A 20,947-nucleotide genomic window follows, 5' to 3' on the forward strand; every position below is an offset into this window, starting at 1 on the left:
GGCCGCGCGATGTATTTGGTTTTGGGGGCCTCTGGTGAGGTGCGTCGGCATCTCAATCAGCTGCGCCTCTGTCGTCGCCCGGGTTCTGCCGCTCCACGTCTGCTTTCAGCGACGGCGCCGTCAGGTCAGCGCCCTGGGGACCCATCTCCTGGCTCGCCTCATCCCCAGGTGTTACCGATGCTGCCTTCCATTTTGCCTCATGGCGTCGCGCCGCCGCCGCAGCCGCCTCCGGCGCCGCCCGCAGTGGACGCTTCGCTGCAGCCGCCACGCGCCTCCCTGGGTCCCGCGCCGCCGATCGCTTCCCGTGACCAGCTGTCCTCTGCCATGGAACTCTTGCCCGCTCCGGACCAGATGTCGTCATTGCGCGTCGGATTCTCCGACCACATGGAGGTCGACCCTTCGGCCCCTCCGGTCTCTTTACGGGCGCATACACCGCATGTTGACGTGCACCCTGGACTAGGTTTTCAGGCATTTCCTAGCTCCCCTCGGACTGAATGGCCGGGTGCGGGTGGCACAGCCTCGCCTGTTGTTAGGCTCCCCACCTCATCGCATACGTCAACATGGGGTCCTCCCCACGGCGGGCGGAAGCCTTATCTCACGACCGTTCGCCGATTTGCGGGGGAGGAATGTGGTGTCACAGCCAGACACCACACGTCCTAGGTGGTAGCTTAAATCGGCCGCGGTCCATTAGTACATGTCGGACCCGCGTGTCGCCACTGTGTGATCGCAAACCTAGCGCCACCACAAGGCAGGTCTCGAGAGACTGACTCGAACTCAGCCCAGTTGTACGGACGACAGAGCTAGCGACTAGACGTACGAAGCCTTTCTCTCTCATTAGCCGAGAGACAGAATAGCCTTCAGCTAAGTTAATGGCTACGAACTAGCAAGGCGCCATTAGCCTTACAGTGATTGTAATTAGAGTCTCACTTGTGTTCACCATAGAGATGTACAAGAAGAAATTAAAGATAAGTATATGAGAAACTCCGTTCTTTTCTTCATAGCATTAATTACGTATCCTGTTCCAGTACTTCACGCCCGTCTGCGTTAGTCTAGCGTGCATTAAGCCACCTCTATCTACAAGGTGTTGGCCCAGCTGCCGACACATCAATTAATATACTACATGAAGAGCCAGGGTACCAACACACTTCCCCGTGGCACACCAGGTGTTACTTCTACATCTGACTATGACTCTCTATCTAAGATAACATGCTGTGTCCTCCCTACCAAAAGTCCTCAATCTAGTCACAAATTTCACTTGATACCCTATATGATCACACTTTTGAATATAAGCATAGGTGCAGTACTGAATCAAATGCTTTTCAGAAATCAAAAAACACTGCATCTACTTGGTTGTCTTATTTTATTTACACATCAAGTTCTGTAGGAGCAAATTGAGAAGCAAATCTCCAAGGCCATGGAACACATCAGTACATGAAGTTACAACATAAAAGTAATAGTATAAAAAAATAAAATGTTTATGGACCCGAAAAAAGTCAAGTTTAAGTAAACGCAATCAACAATACAACAAGAATCAGCTTAATTGTTCAAGGAACTCCGACAGAATAGGAGTGACCCATGAGGAAACTCTTCAGTTCTGATTTGAAAGCGCGTGGATTACTGCTAAGATTTTTGAATTCTAGTGGTAGCTTATTGAAAATGGATGCAGCAGTATACTGCAGACTTTTCTGCACAAGAGTTGAGGAAGTCAGATCCAAATGCAGGTTTGATTTCTGGCAAGTATTAACTGAGTGAAAGTTGCTTATTCTTGGGAATAAGCTAATGTTGTTAACAAGAAATGACAGTGGTCTTTAAATATGTCTGCTTGTGTCTGTATATGTGTGGATGGATATGTGTGTGTGTGTGTGCGCGCGCGCGAGTGTATACCTGTCCTTTTTTCCCCCTAAGGTAAGTCTTTCCGCTCCCCGGGATTGGAATGACTCCTTACCCTCTCCCTTAAAACCCACATCCTTTCGTCTTTCCCTCTCCTTCCCTCTTTCCTGATGAGGCAACAGTTTGTTGTGAAAGCTTGAATTTTGTGTGTGTGTTTATATCAAAACACCCTGACTCGTAAACAGGGGTTGACAAGAGTTTCATGAACTTACAACTCTTATTGCCCGAACCGCCCATTTATGAGCCAAAAATATCCTTTTAGAATGGGAAGAGTTACCCCAAAATATAATGCCATATGACATAAGTGAATGAAAATAAGTAAAGTAGACTAATTTTTGTGTCTAACAATCACTCACTTCAGACACCGTTCGAACAGTAAAAATGGCAACATTTAGTCTTTGAACAAGATCCTGATCATGGGCTTTCCATCACAGTTTACTGTCTATCTGAATACCTAGAAGTTGGAACTGTTCAGTTTCACTAATCATATGCCCATTCTGTGAAATTAAAATGTCAGCTTTTGTTGAATTGTGTGTTAGAAACTGTAAAAACTGTGTCTTACTGTGATTTAGTATTAGTATATTTTCTACAAGCCATGAACTTTTGTCACGAACTGCACTATTTGAAAACAGAGCCAATGTTGCACACAACATCCTTTACTACCAAGCTAGTGTTATCAGAAAACAGAAATATTTTAGCGTTACCTGTAATACTACAGGGGATATCATTTACATAAATAAGGAACAGTAGTGGCCCCCAACACTGATCCCTGAGGCACCCCCCCCTCCCCCTCGACCATACCCCACTAAGATCCCACATCTCAGTCATTCTCAACACTCTGAATAATGATCTTTTGCTGTCTGTTGCTAAAGTAAGAGGTGAACCAATTGTGAGCTACTCCTCATATTCCACAATGGTCCAACTTCTTGAGCAATGTTTTGTGATCAACACAAAGGCCTTAATTAAATCAAAAAATATGCCTAGCTTTCCAAAGATTTCAGTACGTTGAGAGAAATCCACGCTGGTTGGGATTCAAGAGGTCATTCTGTTCAAGATACTTCGAAATATGTTCTAAAATTCTACAACAAATTGATGTCAATGATATTGGATCATAGTCTTGTGGATCACTTCTTCTATCCTTCTTGTAGACAGGTGTGACCTGTGCTTTTTTGCAAGAAATGGGCACAGTTTTTTGTTTGAGGGATCTATGATGGATTGTGATCAAAAGAACGGCTAACTGATCTGTGGTTTGTAGGATACTGTGAGAAAAGGGCAAACTGAGTTCCACATTAGCAATGCTTTATAAATCCCTGCTGATATGTGGACAGAAACTTTTTCGTCTCAAGAAAACGAAATACATTCAAACTCAGAATGTGTTCAAGAATTCTGCAGCAAACTGACGTTAAGGGTATGTGTCTGTAATTATGCGGGTCTGTTCTACAGTTTTTACATATAGGAGTCACCTGGACATTTTTCCAGTTGCTTGGGACTTTGTGCTGGGCAGGAGATCGTGATAAATGCGAGCTAAGTAAGAAGTCAATGCTGCAGAATACTCTCTGTAAAACCAAAACGGGATTGCATCTGCACTTGGTGACTTATTTGTTTTCAACTCTTTCAGTCCTCCTCTGTGCCAGGGATACCTTACTTCTTCATCCTCCATGTGAGAGTCTGCACAACAGTCAAACAACCATACGTTTGTATGGTCCTTCTACATGAACGATTTCTTAAATGTGAAATTTAAAACTTCAGCTTTCCTTTTGCTGTCTTCTATTAGCACTCCAGATTGATCTTCTTAAATTTTTTTACAATTCCACTACATGTGTCGTTTTGTTGCAGAAATGGGGATAGGAATTGTGAATATAGTTGAAGAAGAGCAATGGAAATTCTGTATTCACAGCACTGTTGTAGGCATGCATACAAGATGACATTTCAGCACTTGTGGAGATGTAACGTGCAGAAAGTACAAATAACTTGCAGATCAAAGTTCCTCTTCTAATTTTTTTGTTTGGTGAACCATTTGGTTAATAACTTTTCAAAAAACAAAGTTTTTGTGTATAGCAACAACTTTCAGAAACTAACTGTGGCCAGAACAGGCAGCCTAACCTGGATGTCTAATCAAACAGCCACACAAGGTACTGACTGGTTTGTGAAGGCATTACATATGCGATATGTACAAGGAAACATGTAGCATATTCTCCTGATGACATCCACCGGCAATCACTCCCAGGCAAGCCCAGAGGAAGTCATCAAAGTCATAACCCTCTTTTGCTTGATTCACTGCTGAAACTTTTTGCGAGTATTGCAACCAATGAGATTCATTTAGACAAAACAGCTCCATGAAATATTTATGTCATTATTTTACATGTGAATTAGTTAATTTTATGTTCTACCAACTGATTTATGAGCTACATAAGAGCAACAATAGCTCTCTGAATATCGGTTTGCCTGAAAAATGGTACATAACTTTTTGAGTCAGCCCCTATGTGCTTTATTTGATATCAAGAGCAAATATAAAATATGTTTGAAATGAAAGGATATTCAAAGTGGAATTTTATGTTCCCATTTGATGGAGCTGTTACAGACAAGTTACAGGAGAACAGTTTTTGACAATTTGCTATTAGACATACCCACATTTAGTAATTTTGATGTAGATGCAATAGTAAATAATTTATCTTAATATTATGGGCAATTTTTTTTTCTTCAAATATACTGACCAAACAGAGTTAAATCACAAAATAAAAATACTCTATAACCTATGTTTCCAATTATGTAGAACATTACACTGGTATTGTGTGTGTTTCATTCATAATGTATAAAATATTCTGCCAAGAACTGACAGAACAATGCAATTACGTTTCCAACTCCATTGGTGTGGCACAGTATTCAAAAAGCTGTTTAACACCATGTTCAGTACAGTCCATCTACCAAAGCAGGGATGTGAATAACTGCAGCAAAAGATATTTTATGAACTATCATGCCCCAGCCAGTGCCACCAAAATTGTACATACAGGTGCATTAAGTTCTTTAGCTCTTTCAACAAATGTGCAGACAACCAACCCCTCAATGACCAACTTGACAAAACAAATTATCTTCCTGTAATCACACAGGATGAAAGACCATCGAAATAGTGTTTGAAGATGTGGTACAGATATCCCAGCAGCTGGGAAAAATGGTAAAATACAAAATTCAGAAGTGAATATAAATGTTTCTACTGTAAGAACTATACATCAAAATGTACAGTATGTATAAAGTAAATTATATGAGGCAGAACTGCCACATATATTTATTATGATAGAACATGGGTAAAAGAAAATGAAATTAGTGTTTACAACATACAGGACTATAAAAAAGTTGTTTACTTCTTCAGATGTCAAAATAAAGGTGGGGGGCTGTAGTATATGTACACAATGAAATGAGGGATTGCATACCTGGCAAACAGACAACTGTACAGAATCAGCAGAAATACAGACAGCATTCAAAGGGGAAAAGTGTTTGATATTAGGGATATACATCACCAAGCAGTCAGGTAAATTGTTTTCTACAAGAGCTAGAAGTTCTGTTAGACTAGGCTGTTAGGCTATTCACATAAATAACAACAGTAGGCGATCTAAATATTAATACACTGAAAGAAATCTGTTATACTAGGAGTTTCAGTGGTCTAATCAAAACTTATGATCTAAATCTGGTAGTAAATAGTCTCACAAGGTGAAGTAAAGATACAGAGATAGTAATAGATCACATAATTACAATATACCACAATACAGACAAAAAGTACAGGTCAAACACAGCCATTGCTGACCAAAATGTGGTATTAATAGACATGTCAGATAAGATAACATAGTCAAAAATATCTTTAAAGAGTTTTAACAAACAAAGCAAGCAAACCTACAGAGGTCACAAAGATTAATGCAGTCTAAAGATTGGAGCGATATATACCAAACAGCAAATGTAAATAAGGGATGGGAAACATTCTCCAAAACATTACCCTACAACATAGATCTCACATGCCCATTAGTATGTAGGAATACGAATGCTAAGAGCAATAAAAAATAACTCACAGCAGATGTAAAAGGAAGTGGGAAGAGCTAAAAAAAAAATTATGAACAACCTCACATAAATCCCATGCAAGCAAACTTTGACACCTATGGGGACAAGATATCATATAAGAAACTGATAAAAGAAACCAAACCCAATTACAACATAAACAAAATTACAGCTTCTAATAAAATCACAAAGACCATATGGTCACACATAGAGAGAGGGAAAGTGTAGACATGAAATATAGTGGGAACATAACTACAAAGAAAAATAGGACAGAAATCAGGGACCCTAAAGAAGTTAGCAATGTTTTAAAGTAACATTATGTTGAGGTAGTGGGCAAATTAATAAAGCAAAACTCTAATTCTGACACAAAATGCATACAAAGTATGCCTGATGAGGCAAAAAGTTTGTTCCTTCTCCCAACAAATGAATATGAATTAGTAAAAATAATTATGTTGATTAAAAACAAAAAATACTGAGTGACCAGATTGTATGTCTACTAGACTAATTAAATGCAGACTACAGTGGGCGGTACAGCCTCTGACTTTTCTCAAAAACTTATCCATGGAAGAAGAAATATTCCCACCATGATTAAAAGAAAGAGTTAAGTGACCCCTCTTTTCAAATGAGCAGCAAGGAAGAGCCAGGAAATTACTGACCAATTACTATTACACTTTTCTTACCTAAAATAACAAAATGTGTAATTAAAGACAATAGAAATTTTACAGAAAAATGCAATATCTGAATGATGCCCAGCATGGGGTTAGGAAGGGTAGATCCACCAATACAGCAATAGCTGAATTCATAGTGTGTGTAACTAAGGCGATAGACAAACAAAAGAAAGTTTGTGGTATCTTTCTAGTCCTTTCAAAAGCTTTTGATTGTGTACGCCATAACATTTATTAGAAAAGCTTAAGTGTCATGGCATAAGGGAGAGAGCTGCTGATATCATGAAATCATTCATGGTAAATAGAGAACAGTGTGTACAAATAAAGAAAAATGTGAACAATACTATTACAAATACCTACTCAAATTTTGAAATATTGTTAAATATTGAGTGCTTCAAGGATCAATATTGGACCTCACTACTTTTCATTTTATATGTCAATGATATGCCCAAAATAGTAGGTGGAAACGCTGTCCTGTATGCAAAATGACATCATATGGAAAATGGAAACGATTATTTCAGAGGAAATAATCTTTTTTATAAATGTAAATAAAACCACATAAACACAAATACATGCAAACAAAACACCTAACTTGAACCATATTACTGTCAAGCTTTGAGACTTGTAACTAAAAGAGACAGAAACTTATAATTTCCTGGGCATGGCTGTGGATAGGTACTTGACATGGGAGAAGCATATAAATGATATGTCAAAGTGAGCTCAAGTATATTTCTAATGAGAAAAATGTCAAGGACAACAGACACACGAACACTGTTAACAATATACTATGGGATAGTCCATTCACAAATTTCATACAGTATCCTGGTCTGGGGAAATTCTGCAGATATGCACATACAAAGGGCACTAAAGCTACAAAAGAAGGCTATAAGATGCATAACAAAATTATCTCCTAGAGATTCCTGCAGAAATAAATAACTAAACATCTGAACAGTAGTGTCATATATGAAACAATTAGTTACATAAAAGGTAACCATGCTGCATTGTTAAACAGAGATCTCCGTAACCATAACACAATAAATAAAAATGATCATCATATTGAAGGAAGTTGGCTCAAATTAACTGACAAAGAGACTGTAAAAACATGATACCTTGAATACAACAATTTGCCAAACTGTATAAAGATAATAACAAATTTTCTGCTTTCAAAAACAAACTAAAATGTCACTTGATTGAAACTTGTCCATACAGTGTTAAAGACTACTTTAAAGCAAAAAATTAATGTAACGTTTCATATATAAATGGGCAAATATGTAAAAGATCTTTCAGAAAGCATAAAGTGATTTTAATCTTTGATAATTATGTATGTATATGAAAATTTTTAGATGCCTGTATTTTAGATGCTATTTGTGAAGAATTCAGTCATTTTACTGATATATGCATGTAGTTATGTATTTTTGAAACTTGCAATTTTTTCAAACTTTGTGTAAACTTGTCCAATACAATATCCGCTAATATTCCACTTTCCACTTTCATTTATCTGTGTTGATACTGTAGTTTGTTCTTTTATTTATGAGGCTTATGTTTTGCTGCAAGATACTAAACAAATGTTCTTTTATCGACAGAAGTGTACACTGTTAGGTTTCAAATTGTAATTATTGTAATCTGCAGCTCTGACTTTAAGAATAATTCACTTAAAAAGGCCTGGGGAAAACAATGGATGTCACTGGATTATAATGGATACTGCGTACATTAGTAAGGAGGCTTGCATCTAGGTGCAGACCACACAGAAGCAACCAAGAGAGGGGTGATGAATCGGTCACACTCTCATCACACACTCACACGCTCTCAGGCGTAACTTTACTGAGTGAGCTGGCACAATGGTTCGCACACTGAACGTGCACTTGGGAGGATGACAGCTCAAATCCCAATCCAGCCATCCAGATTTAAGTTTTCTGTAATTTCCCTAAATTGCTCCAGGCAAATGATAGGATGGTTTGTTTGAAAAGATCATGGCCAGCTTCCTTCCCTCTCCTTTCATAATCTGAGCTTCTGCTCAGTTTCTAATGATCATGCTGTCAACAGGACATTAAACTCTAATCTCCCTTTCTTTATTTTTGAGTGATTTTCTAGGCTTTGCATGATCACACAGAATGGTGTTTTCAGGTATTATCGTAACATTCAGAGAGTGACATCTTCACACTAATGTGAAGAACAGTCTCAGCAATTTACGTAGGTCTTCATAAAATATATAATTGAAGTTGTGGTCGGATAATTTAACTGCACTTCTATGTTAACACATTCCTGATAAACAGCAGAAAATACAGTAAGGAAAAAGTGCTCAACTAACTGCAAAGCAGATCCAGCATTTAGTGTCTACCTGACGTTATTAACAATAAACATAAATAAAAACATGAAAAAGTCAATGTTGACTTAACATTTTATATTCACCATTCACATGCTATTGGATAATTTCCAAGCAAATCTAGGGTACAAAATGCAATAGTTTGACTGGGAACAAAATATTGTTTTCCACATTGTTACAGTGATGCCTATCAGTTTAATGGAAGATTAAGGCACAGATACTTACCGGAAAATGATAAGAAACAGTTCTGATGTTTTTGCTTGGAGCATGGCTACTGTTCCTCGTGGATGAAATCTAGTTTGCAGGAAAACATTCTCGTGGAACATGCTCAACAAGTGGAAGAAAGTTAGTTCTGGACCAGGCACTGTTGGAGGGTCTTCAGCATACCTAAAGCTGCAAAACAAAACCTAGAACTGATAAGCCTGAAAGAAATCCTTTAGCAAAATTTATATGGGTAAAAAATTATCACTCATTATCTTCAGGTAACATCACTTTGCCTGAAGTCAATTAATAGGAAACACACTAAAATGATGCTTTAAGATGCTATTTTGTGGCTGACAATCAGGTCACAATCAGGCACAAAAAAGCAAAAGAATCTAGCTTTCAGAACCACATATGCCTTTATCTAGCAGCTGAGTATAAAGGGCCAAATGGTTGTTTACACATGAAAGCTTCCTAGAGGGAAGAGGTATCATGGTAGGATGAAATGATCTCTCATTTCACATCAACTTCATTTACACAAAGAACTATTTCATCTTTGACAGCCAGATAAATATACATAACAGCAGTTGGTACTGGAAACATAATCACTTTGCATTAGTTTAAAGCTTCACTGCTATGTCAAATGCTATAGTGAAATAACTTGTATTATTGGTTCAGTTTTCTTTAGCTCTGGAACAATTAATGATAACACAATTACTCAAGAGTTCATGATTCGTAGCAAAGGCAGAAAAATAATAACTGTGGTTGTTGAATGGTGTGATATTAAGAAAGAGATGTAAAAACTGCTTTACCTGGGCAGCCAGTCAAAATGAGCTACTGCTTGAACAAGTAAAAGTGTGACAGGTATAGAGAGCATGAAAAGATGGAGCAAGACTTTCACTGCTAAGTTTCAATGTGAAAGTATGTCTTAAAACTTCAATTATACAAATATGATAATAATTCAAAACAAAAGTAGGAAAGGACAGATTGCAACTCACCATATAGAGGAGGCAGTTTGTCACAGATAGAGACAATAAGAGAGAATGCTAGATATATTCAGCTATTAGACAAAGTTTTTCGTAAGACATAGAAAAATGCACACAACTTCATACAAGCAAAACACACACACACACATGACCATTGTTATCTCCAGGTGTAAGGCCCTACTGCGCCTGTGTCTGAGGTAAGTAGCAATTTTTGCTCAGGAGTGTAGTGGGAGTAAAGAAGAGGTATGGCGTGAGAAGGATAGAAAGGTTCAGGTGAAGGAAGATGCTAGTGCTGCTTCTCTGAATGTGGAGGGATGTGGTGGGGACAGGATAGGACTCTAGGTGTAACAATGAGATTATGTGCTTGAGAGAAGGGGGGGGGGGAGGGAAAGGGGAGAGGAGAGAAGTGGAGAAGGGGAAAGGACCATGTAGGTGCATTGGTGGGACAGAAAGCACATGTGTATTGGTGTGGGAGCAGGGAAAGTGAAATGTAGATGGAGGACAGGGACTAGCAAAGTTTGAGGCAAGGGGGGTTTATGGAACAAAGGTTGCAGAGAGAGTTCCTATCCATGCAATTCAGGAAAGCTGGTGTTGGTGGGAAAAATCCAGAATGCATGGGCGGTGAAGGAGTCATTAAACTGAAGCATATCATGTTGGGTGGCATACTCTGCAACTGGGCGATCCTGCTGTTTTTCTGCCACAGTTTGACAATGGCTATTCATGCAGACAGATAGCTTGTTAGTTGTGACACCCACATAGAATGTAGCACAGTGGTTCCTGCTAAGCTAGTAGATCACATGACAACTTTCACACGTGGTCCTGTCTTTGATGGGTAGGAGATACTGTGACAGGACAGGAGTAGATGGTAGAAGGTGGATGTATGGGCCATGTCTTGCATGTAGGTCTATTGCAGGGATATGAGCCAGAAGACCCGGGGGTGGAATAGGGATGAACAAGGATTTCCTATAGGTTGCATGGAGGGAAGAATTCCACTGTGGGAGGAGTAAAAAGGATAGTGGGGAGTGTACTTCTCATTTCAGGCAATGATGAGAGATAGTGAAAACCCTGGTGAAGAATGTGACTCAGCTGCTCCTATCTTGGACAGTACTAAGTCACAAGAGGGGTGCACTTTTGTGACTGGACAGTGGGTATGTGGAGGATGGTATGTGACTGGGGAGACAGGACATGAGAGATCTATTTCTGGACAAGTGGGGAGGGGTCATTTTGGTATGTGAAGGTCTCAGTGAGATCCTTACCCTGTTTGAAGAGGGACTGCTTGTCACTACAGATGCAATGACCACTGGTGCCTAGGCTGTAGGAATGTGGAACAGGTGGCAGCTGTCGAAGCTAAGGTATTGTTGGTGGTTGGTAGAGTTCATGTGGCTGTAGATTCTGATGCCAACCTCCATCTCAAGGGTGGCCACATCAAAGAAGGTGGCTTTTTGGGCAGAGTGCAACCAGGTGAAACAAACGGGGGAGAAGGTGTTGAGATTCTGCAAGAATGTAGATAAGGTGTCTTCACCCTCTGTCCAGATCAGGACGAAGTCATCAATGAATCTGAACCATATGAAGGCTTTGGAATTGTGGATGGAATGATTTCTCTAGATGGTCCATGAATAAGTTACTATAGTGCAGTGGGTCAGGATGGCTCAATCATTTACTGACGTCATAGCAGGTCATGAAGAAGATGCAGGATTGTTACCAGGGCAACAGGTAGGTAGAACGAAGTGGTCAGCCACTGTTTAATCATAGAGGCAGTGAGAAATAAGTTTGTTGATCAGAATTCTTTCATCAGAAGTTGGTGTTTTTTTGCTGGGGTCAGCACCTAGCAGTATATGCAGGTCCTGGTTTAGCTCATATACACAGCGCCCAGGAGGTGGCCTGCACACAGATTTGCTAGGTCAGACAGGAACACTGTGGTAAGAAAGGGAAAAACCAACCAGTTTAAACTCATACAGGTGTTTTAATTCTGAATAACCAGTATTTGTTTGGCCACTGTCACAACAGGGGTTTTTCATCTATTACTAATGACCAGATAAAAAATCTGGCATATCAGTTTAGCATTGCAGCAGCACTAAAATTTTGTGTTTTTAAATAAAATTTTCTTTACAGTGACTAATGGTTTTCATAAAATTTCCATTGCTTTTAAATACTGAATTACTATAGAAATTGGGGAAAGTGGTCTGCACTATTTTAATAACAATGCCTACAGTTGGAAACTAGCAACAAACAAACAATGTAAGAATTAGTACAGCATTGCAGAGAGAATACTGTACCTGCTGCCATGTGGCATGGCCTATTATATGATGTGAATATACATGCAATGTGCAAGCCTTTCCCCCACCTAGTCTACATCTACAGATATGTGGATACTCAACCACCCACCAATCTCTCTTATCTTTGTGGTCCTTGCACAAAATGTACAGCGGCAGTGATGTCCTTCACTGAAACTGAGCCAATGGGATTCACGTCACGTGTTTTGGAGAAAACTGTTTTGTCCAGTAGCAGGAGGATGCAAACACAGAAGGGTAGGGTCTATTAGTCATCAGCAGTTCAAACATATGGCAAATGATAGCACCCCTTAGGGAAATGATAGCAAGAGATGGGAAAAGACACCAGGTGCACTCAGTGTGTACACCTGTGAGCCTCCTTCAGCATGTTGAAGAGGCTATTCCAGAAGCTATTGAGGGAACACGGTGCAACCAACTGCAGATTGTGGTGCGCATTGGACAAATGATGAGTGTCGTCTGGACCTTGAGGTCATTCCAGCGACTGGCAGAGAAGGTTGAGAGGATCAGCCTTGTGCAAGAAGTTTCAAAGAAGCTCACACTTTGCAGCACTGTCCCCAGAACTGATCATGGCCCTTTGGTTTTGAGTTGAGTGGAAGGTCTGTACCAGATACTTTGAAAGTTCTGTGACAAACTAAGCTGCGACTTTCTGGACTTGTGCCAAAGGGTTGACAACTGTATGGCACCCCTAAATGGGTCAAGTGTGCACAACACATCTGACACTGCTGCTCAGGTAGCTCACTGTGTGAAGGGTGCACACAAGGTTTTTTTAGATTAGGCTACTTTTCATCCAATCCAGATAAAGATAGCTGTAGGAAACCCAGAAGTATCAGTAAGATCAAAAGAAAAACCACCCCAAGGTGAGGGTATTAAAATCCTAATGGTAAATTGCTGAAGAATTCGCAGCAATGTGCCAGAGTTTGAAGCACTCATGAAATGCAGTGAAGCTCATATAATACTAGGTACAGAAAGCTGTTGAAACCTGAAATTGATTGCAGTGAGATTTTTGGAAAAAATTTAAGTGGATATCGAAAGGACAGGTAAATGGGAAACAGAGATGGTGTACTTGTCACAGTAGGCAAGAAACTCAAATCCACTGAGGTAGAAATTGAAGCTGGATGTGAGATTGTCTGGGCAACACTCAGTATCAGGGGTGTGCATAAAATGATAATTGGATCCTTCTATCACCCACCAGATTATCTCCTGATGTAACTGAAAACTTTAGAGAAAAACCTGACTACTTATACATAAGTTCCCCAATCACTCTAGCCATTGGTGGTCTTTTTAACCATCCAACTATTAATTGGGAAAATTATAGATTTGTTAGTGGTGGGCATGATAAATCATCCTGTGAAACATTACTAAATGACTTTTCTGAAAACTATCTAGAACAGATAGATAGGAGCCACACTCATGATGGAAATATATTGGATCTAATGGTAATGAATAGACCTGACCTCTTTGAGGATCTCCACATCGAAACTGGCATCAGTGACCATGAAGCGGTTATGGCAACAATGATAACCAAATTACAAAGGACAACTAAAACAAGCAGAAAGATATATATGTTCAATAAACTAGCTAAAAAATCACTTCTGTCATATCTTGATAAGGAATCAAACTTTCAGGACAGGGCAGGAGCGTGTAGAAGATCTCTGGCTCAAGTTTAAAAGATTAACTGACATGAACTGGATAGATACATACCCAATAGAACAGTTCACAATGTGAGGGAACCTCAATGGTATATAGCCACTGTAAAGCAATTTCTAAATAGACAGATTACTGCATAATAGGTGTAAAATAAAGCATAGGTCTATAGCTAGAGAAATGCTGAATGAAATGCATTTGGCTGTCAAGAGAGTAATGTGTGATATCTTCAATGACTACCACAGCAGAATACTGTCAAATGACAGTTCACGAAATTCAATGAAGTTCTAGTCATATGTAAACGCTGTTTGTGGCACCAAGGTTAGTGTCCAGTCCCTAGTGAATGAGACAGGAAGTGAAACACAGGGCAGCAAAGCAAGAGCTGAAATGCTAACTCCATTTTCAGACGTTCCTTTACAAAGGAAAACCCAGGAGAATTGTTCCAATTTAATCCTCTTACCACTGAAAAGATGAATGAAATAAGTGTTTGTGTCAGTGGTGTTGAGAAACAGCTGAAATCATTAAAAATGAACTAAGCTTCAGGGCCTGATGGAATCCCTGTCAGTGTCTCTACTGAATTTGCAACTGAGTTAACTCCCCTTCTAACTACAATCTATCATAGATCCCTTGAACAAAAAACCATGCCCAGTTCTTGGAAAAATGCACATCACACCTGTCTCCAAAGGGTAGTAGAAGTGATCCACAAAACTGCCGTCCAATATCTTTGACACTGATTTGTTGTCAAGTCTTAGAACTTAGTCTGAGCTCAAACATAATGAGGTATCTTGAACAGAGTGGCCTCCTCAATGCTAACCAGCAGGGATTTTGAAAACATTGATCATGTGAAACCCAACTCACACATTTCCCACATGACATACTGAAAACTATGGACCAAGGCAATCAGGTAGATGCTGTATTTCTTGATTTTCGAAAAGCATTTGACTCAGTACCACACCTATACTTACTGTCAAAATTATGATCATGTGGTGTATCAAGTGAAATTTGTACGGGATTTAGGGCTTTTTGGTAGGGAGGATGCAGCGTGTTATCTTGGATGTTGTGACCCTTGTTACTCATGTTATATACTTATGACCTTGTAGTCAATATTCATAGTAACATCGGGCTTTTTACAGATGATGCAGTTACCTGTAATGAAGTACTATCTGAAAGTAGCTGCATACACATTCAGTCAGAGCTTGATAAGATTTCACAGTGGTGCAAAGATTGGCAACTTGCTATAAGTGTTCAGAAAAATAAAATTGTGCACTTCAGAAAATGAAAAAACATAGTCTCCTATGACAATAATATCAATGAGTCAGTAACAGCTTGTAGGGATATGAAATGGAATGATCACATAGATTCAATTGTGGGTAAAGCAGGGGGTAGATTTCAATCTGCAAAGGAGGTTGCTTACAAATTACTTGTGTGACCAGTTCTAGAAGATTGCTTAAGTGTGTGGGACCTGTACCAGATAGGACTAACAGGGGATATTGAACATATACAGAGAAGAGCAAAACAAATGGTCACAGGTACATTTGGTCCATGGGGAAGTGTCACAGAGATACTGAAGGAACTGAACTGGATGACTCTTCAAGATAGACATAAACCATCCAGAGAAAGTCTGTTAACATAGTTTCAAAAACCAGCTTTAAATCATTGCCCTAGCAATATACTATAACCCTCTATGTATCACTCATATAGGGATCGTGAGGATAAGATTAGCATAATTACTGCATGCACAGAGGCATTCAAACAATCATTCTTCCTGTTGTCCATGCAAAAATGGAACAGGAAGAAACCCTAATAACTGGTACAATGGGTTGTGCCCTCTGCCATGCACCTCTCTGTGGTGTGCAGAGTGTAGATATAGATTAGAGGTAAAGTCATTCTACAGTAAGCTTCAAATCCCAGTTGTCTAAATTTTCTCAATAGTGTTTCACAAAAAGAATGTTGAAAAGAATGTTGTCTTCCCTCCTGTGATTCCAATTTGAGTTCACCAAGCATCTCTGTAATACCTGCCTGTTGATCAACCCTTTCAGTAACAACTCTATCAGCTCACTTCTGAATTGTTTTGATGTCCACTTTTAATTTGACCTGGTGTGAATCCCAAACTCTCCAGTGATACTCGAGAAATTTGTCACACTAGTATTCCAAACAATATCTCCTTCACAGAAGAGCTACACTCTCCTATAATTCTTCCAATATACCAAAGTTGATCATTTACCTTCCCTACAGCCATCCTTATGAGCTAATTCCATTTCATATCACTCTGCAACATTATGCCCAGATATTTAATCTACATGACTGTGTCAAGCAGTGCACTACTAATTCTGTATTCAGAGATTACGGCTTTGTTTTCCCTACTCATCAGCATTAACTTACATTTTTCTACATTTAAAGCAAGCTGCCCTTCATCACACTAGTAATCTTGTATTCTCCTACAACCATTCAATGATGACACCTTCCAAAACATTACAGCATCCTCAGCAGAAATAGCTGCTGATTGCTGCTCACCCCATCTGTCGGATCATTTATGTATATAAGAACAAAAGTGGTCATATCACACTCCTCTGGGGAACTCCTGATGTTACCTTTGTCTCTGGTGAATGCTTGCTATCAAAGACAATGTACTGATGTCTCTGTATATGTCATAACATTTTCATAACAAAAGTCTTCAAGCCACTCACACATCTGGAAACCTATTCTGTATGCTTGCACCTTCATTGATAGTCTGCAGTGGGGCATTGTGTCAAATGCTTTCTGGAAATCTATGAATATGGAATCTGCATGTTGTCGTTCATCCTTATTTCTCAGGATATCAAGTGCGAAAAGGGCAAGCTGAGTTTTGCAAGGGTGAGCCTTTCTAAATCCGTTCTGACACGTGGACAGAAGCTCTTCCACCTCGAGAAAATTTAGTACATTCAAACTGAGAATATGTTCCAGAATTCTACAGCAAACTTATGTTAAGGATATTGGTCTGTAATTTTGCAGCTCAATTCTTTTGCCTGTCTTATACCGAGGAGTCATCTGCACTGTTTTCCAGTCGCTTGGGACTTTGCACTGGGTGAAAGATAAGGTGGTTTCTCACTGTCATCCTTGTACATTAGTTGTAATGCAGACTGTTACCATCCATAGTTTAGATGTATTTTATGAAGTGCAGTAGAAATGAAGTACAATGCTTCATTTGCATCAAAGGATTAAAAACAGGAGGAAGCACAACAAATTTGCTACATCATATAAGGAGAAAACATGCACTATGTTCTTTGGAAGAGAAGGTAAAGTTGATTGCTGTATCTGTAACTTTACTGACATGCTATAAACTTGGAATAATAACTGAACCCTTAATTTTGTGGTTGCTTCAAGGTGAAAAACTTGATACCATCCAAAATGACAATGCAAGGATGTCATCAGCTTGTGACCTTTCATTCCTGCTGTCGCCACACCCATCTCCTTCACTTTTGCAATCTTTGCTGCCGTTTCAACCCCATATTGATAATCATCTCCTACCCCCTGGTCTTCATTAGAATTTTTCAATCTTTGTTTGAAATCTATGTTTATTACTGGTACTAATAGCAATAAAAAACAAAAATTGGTTATTTCAGAAACTGGTTATTTTGACCAGATTTAAGAGTCAGGTTAAACTGGATATGAAAAGAACCAGTGTGCCCAAAAACTCATCTTGTCAGTGGTAACCATCATCCCAATGCTGTGGTGCAGAAGCCACGTCAGCTCCTCAGCAGTCACATAGAGCTGTGCAGGCCAGACAGTTGACAGGCACACTCCAACAGCAAACTTTGCAGTAAGCTGGTCACGCAATTTGGCACAAATGTGCAACCAGCTCACAGCCTGTGGTGGGCCCTGTGCAGGAGGTATCTGAGTGCAGCTGTGAACAAAAGACCCACAAAATAAGTTGTAACTTCAGTGGCCCCTGCATGCAGGCCTGCAGTAGCACACTATGTATACACAGGGCAAGCTGCAGTTTGGTAGCAGGTCAGGTATGGGTGATGTCTGAGCACAGGCTGCCTTGGTAGTCCCCTGAAATTGATTTAACTAAAGTTCAAGGTTTGGAAACGCTGAAAAGTTTATAGGGTATGATCTTGAAATGTGGCAATGTGCTGCGCATGAATGACCATGCTTCAGATAAGCAATAGTTTTAGGCCTTTTTAATTAAGTGAGCACTGATTAGAATGCAGCGGGATGGCAGACTGATGGACAGCCAGAATGGAGGTAGCATGCTGAAGGGTTACATTAAGAATCAAGTTGGGTGTGGTAGGCCAGCCCAGTGACTTGCAAGAACGTGAATGCGGAAGGATACAGAAAAGCCAGGGGTAGCTTAGAAATAGGATGCAGCATCCACAGGCGGGCATCCCTTGGGGATAAGGAAGGTGGACTGATCCGACCAGAGGCTGCCAAATGGTAAAAAAGTAGTTTGTTTGTCAAAACTTTAAATTAGAGCAGAGGGCAAGAGTAAAATTTGCAGAAGAGTGAAAATCAAAAGTGTATTGGTGTAGAAAGCAACAGGGAAAGTATAAAGTAAAATGTGTATGTTTTAAGGGCAGAGATGGTGGCTGATGTCACAGGCAGTTTAGTTGGGGAGAAGGAGCACACAGCTCACCATTGTGGAGGACAGACTGCGGAGCAGTACGTATGGATGGCGGTTGCACTCCCGCAAGATTACCAACTATGCTTTGCTTTGTGGCTTAATCTGCTTAAGACGGTGACAAATTTTGTGAGGGTGGTGAAGTTATGTTGATTGTGAAGGAACCTTTATCTTAATATGTGACAATTACTGAGGTATAGACACCAATAGACACCAATAGTTAACTGAGCAAAGCTTAGTGCATGCAACAACACAACAGTCATTGAACATGGTAAGTCAGCTGCTGTACTCACTTCTGCTGTTGCTGTTTTTGTTTTCTGATAATGATCATTATGGCCAATTGGCTATGATCATGCTTATTTTTGAGTGGGGTATCAAGTATAAGTAAAGACTGAGTTCCATGGCATCTGGTAGTACAAGATCCTGGCCTTGTGCACTAAAAGTCCCGCGTGGCAGCTGAGTGATTTATATTAATACGACCACAACTGGGATTAGCCTCTTCCAGACGACAACAAAATGCAATCGGTATCCAACAGTGGTCTTAAACCCAGACAGAGGGGCATATCCGTCTGACCGCTATCTGGCTGGATTCTGGAATGCAAACTACAATGTTGCTGGCACGCAAGCTACGATGTTGCAACTTGTTTGTTATAAATTGTGTCAGGGGATTTTGAGGCTAATATAACTGCTTTGATCAGAGGTGTGTTGCATTATTTAGTAGCCCCAGAATTATTCTCCAAACCCTCAGTTCTATGTATTTGCTAAGTCCAGAATTCACAGGGTGCTGAATAAAGTACGAGCCACTGAAGTGCAGGTAAGGTTACAGGTTGAGCAAGTGCGGAGGCTGACTACGCTGCCACCGTGCAGGTAAGTCACAAAGAGGACCTGCCATGCACCCCTGTACATCTACTGCTTACCGTATCAGACAGTCCAAGGGGTCCAGTATGTTAGGTTAGGGTTTGTCATTCCACAGAGGGGATGTTACAAAGCAGTGGATCGCCCTAGGGAATGTTACAATCTGAGGGCAGTGGGGATGGATAACGGTTAGATGAAGGACTAAACTGAGTCAATGTTCAATGTTGGTTTTGGACTGAGTCTGATTGTTAGTGGTGAAAAAGTGTTTCCACTGTATGGACCAGGAGCCACTGTATGGACCAGGAGAAGGAGAGAAGGCCTTTAAAAAGCCCAGCATGACTCAGTTTGGGAGGGGGAGAAAGGTAACACTTTTGGAAAGGATTGATACTTCTGTGGGACAGAGGCTTTTGGGAGACAGGTTCATGAGTGTGTTTCAGGTCTGTTTAGGATCTGGGCTCTGTAGAGTGGCATGTGGGACTTTCTAATGATACGGTAAAGGTAGGTCTGCAAGTGTCATACGCCTTACTGATGTTAAAGGATATACCCAGACAATGATGGATACGTAGGAAAGCCTGCTGAACAGCCACCTCTAGTAGGGTCAGGTTGTTAACAGTGGACCGAAATCCCAAAATGCACACAGAGTGGCTAAGGAGTTGTCTGGTCTAACAACCATATCAGATGACAGTTAACCATTCACTCCAGGGATTTTCCTACACAGCTTGTTATGGTAACAGTCCAGTAACTACTGGTGGTTCTTTCCTGATTTGAGGAGAGGTATCAGAAATGCCTCTCTCCACGAGTTGGGAAAGTTGCCTGTCTGCCATATAAGACTAAAACATGTGAGGAGGATCTCCTTTGATGCTGCTGGTAAATGTAGAAGCATGCAGTACCAGATTTGATTGTGACCAGGTGCAGTATCACGAATCTCAGACAGTACCGATTCCAGCTCCCACATAGATGAAGGGCTGTTGTAAGACTCACAATTGTGGGAGTTGAAGTCCAGCTTGCCCCTCTCTGCAGTGACTCGGTAGGAGTGAAATGCCAGAGTCTGGCTAGCATCGGCAGTAGAAGCTGCAAAAAGCTCTGCCATTGTCTGGGTAATGTCTCCGGGCATTGTCTGGGGACACCCGTTTCAGCACTGCTGCTATTGGTAAATGACTGTGTATACTGGAAATCCTACAGATGGCCTCCCACACTCTTATTCTTCATAGAACAATTGGAGCAGTCAATGGTATCCAGGAACACTTGACATGACCTTTTCCTGCTTTCCTTAATTACATATTGAGCCTTGGCTCTCTTGACTTAAAAGGCTGTGAGGTTGTCTGCTGCTCGACGGGACTTAAACAGTTGAAGAGCCACACACCTGTTCCATATCACTGACTGGCACTCATCAGTCCACCAAGGGACAGATTGCCTCCTAAGATGACCTGAAGACTTTGGGATGGATA

General features: G+C 40.3%; 1 protein-coding gene across 1 annotated transcript in view; it reads right to left on the reverse strand.

The window, feature by feature from the left end:
• The window catches only part of LOC126194772 (selenoprotein N-like), a 145,112-nt gene that overhangs the window by 54,278 nt on the left and 69,887 nt on the right, over nucleotides 1-20,947 (reverse strand). The window contains exon 4 of the mRNA XM_049933061.1: nucleotides 9,148-9,315. Coding sequence (XP_049789018.1) covers nucleotides 9,148-9,315 — 168 coding nt within the window. The remainder of the gene's footprint in view (nucleotides 1-9,147; nucleotides 9,316-20,947) is intronic.

Source organism: Schistocerca nitens, chromosome 7, assembly GCF_023898315.1.
Source record: "Schistocerca nitens isolate TAMUIC-IGC-003100 chromosome 7, iqSchNite1.1, whole genome shotgun sequence".
Taxonomy (NCBI): Eukaryota; Metazoa; Arthropoda; class Insecta; order Orthoptera; family Acrididae; genus Schistocerca; species Schistocerca nitens.